This window comes from Lottia gigantea (assembly GCF_000327385.1).
Source record: "Lottia gigantea unplaced genomic scaffold LOTGIsca_42, whole genome shotgun sequence".
NCBI lineage: Eukaryota > Metazoa > Mollusca > Gastropoda > Lottiidae > Lottia > Lottia gigantea.
The window spans coordinates 1612408-1614216 of NW_008709463.1; the positions used below are offsets into that span (position 1 = coordinate 1612408).

General features: G+C 41.0%; 1 protein-coding gene across 1 annotated transcript; it reads right to left on the reverse strand.

Annotated features, from left to right (window-relative positions):
- Window positions 1-341: 341 nt before the first annotated feature.
- On the reverse strand, window positions 342-1432 carry LOTGIDRAFT_78129 (hypothetical protein; the record flags this gene model as incomplete). Its single annotated transcript, XM_009060343.1, has 3 exons — window positions 342-460; window positions 834-937; window positions 1278-1432. Coding segments are annotated over 3 exons (378 nt in total), but the record flags the coding sequence as incomplete, so codon positions are not given.
- Between the last annotated feature and the right edge of the window lie 377 nt (window positions 1433-1809).

The following is a 1809-nucleotide window of genomic DNA, read 5'->3' on the forward strand; positions in this document are numbered from 1 at the left end:
CCTTCTATAGATTCTGATTTACAAAGACCACAGTCAACTGCACAATTTTCAGAACTGAAGTCGGGATAATCGTGACACATTGTAGGCGTTTCTTCCAGTAACTCTCTGCAATCACTGCGTCTGTTAATACACAGCTCGCGTTCTGTAATAGAAAATAGAAATGCCCATGCCCACTTGGTCTCTACCTTTGTCCACAATTAGCTATACATATTTAAAGGTATTCAGTAAAACGCTACAAGAAGGATACACTGCAGGGTATAGGGATGTTGAAACTGCGAAACGCAATGCGACAAAACGCCGTTTGGGATAAACTGTGAGAACCTACCTGAAGGTGTATACTGACAGATGAAAGGATATTGGTAATGTTGAGAAGAACAAGGGTGATCATTCCATTTACTGTTGACCTGTTCACCATACATCACTACACAATCTTCATGTCCATATTGACCATTGGGAGAACCTTTAATACAAAATATTACTTTTATTTACTAAAGGGGCCCTCACATCATAGCGGCTAACCGTATGGTTGCTAATAATGAAAGTGACCACAAGTTCTGAACGCAACACACAACCCAGTAATATGAGAAACCGTACGCAACTGGTAATCACTATGGTGTGAGGGCCTCTTTAATAGGTTCATTTCGTTTTACAAACGATAGGAATATATCAACATATCTCTATGCCATGAACGTAGAATGCAAGAAAAGTCAAACGTTTTTATGGCTTGTCCTACATTGCGGGTAATCCAATATCTCCCATCTGAAGACCAGAGTGACTCAGAACATGTGCGTTGTCTCTACGAATCTTGGGAATCTTTTAATAAACCGCCTTACCTTCTGCCCAATTATCCCAGACGACAGATGACCCATCCAGCCACTTGAAGGTCCCTTCCTCCGCTCTGTCCGTCAGACCAATCCATATCTTGGCAGTCTTTGGTCTGAAATGTGTAAAAACTTAAAGGAGATGCTGTTGATGAATGTACAACAGTTGTGGATACTTTACCCAAACAGATGATTGCCTAGGGTCTACTTTATGTCCCTAAACATGAAGTTGAAAGTTTCAGAGTACGCAGCGTAATGATGAAGTTCCTCAGATAACTTGAATGTGTTGATGAGTCACATAGTTGAGCCCTCTTAAAAAGTTTGCCCCCCTCACCTACTAGTGATCACCATGGTGTGAGTGCCTGTTAATGAAGGACAGAGCTGTAAGGTTTATGTTTTCATAGTTTGCATGGATTTGCCCGATTTTGACTTGCAAAAAACATTCAAAATGCTTACCTTAGTGAAGAAAGAAAGTCTACTTCCTCTTGTGTTTTACTGGCAGCCATAATTCCACCAAGGTCCTGACAGGATTTTTCAGCAACAGTAAAGGAGGAAACATCTTTAAAATATTGGTAACAATCTCCATGGTGACGAGTCCAGCCCGGTGAACAACCTGTCAAAAGTTGGAAATCTATCTTCACTATGTCAAGCTATTACGAACCTCATTCCCGCAATATTCACTATGTCAAGGTATTACCAACCTCATTCCCGCAATATTCACTATGTCAAGGTATTACCAACCTCATTCCCGCAATATTCACTATGTCAAGCTATTACCAACCCGATTCCCGCAATATTCACTATGTCAAGGTATTACCAACCTCAATCCCGCAATATTCACTATGTCAAGCTATTACCAACCCCATTCCCGCAATATTCACTATGTCAAGCTATTACCAACCCCATTCCCGCAATATTCACTATGTCAAGCCATTCCCGCAATATTCACTATGTCAAGCTATTACCAACCCCATTCCCGCAATATTCA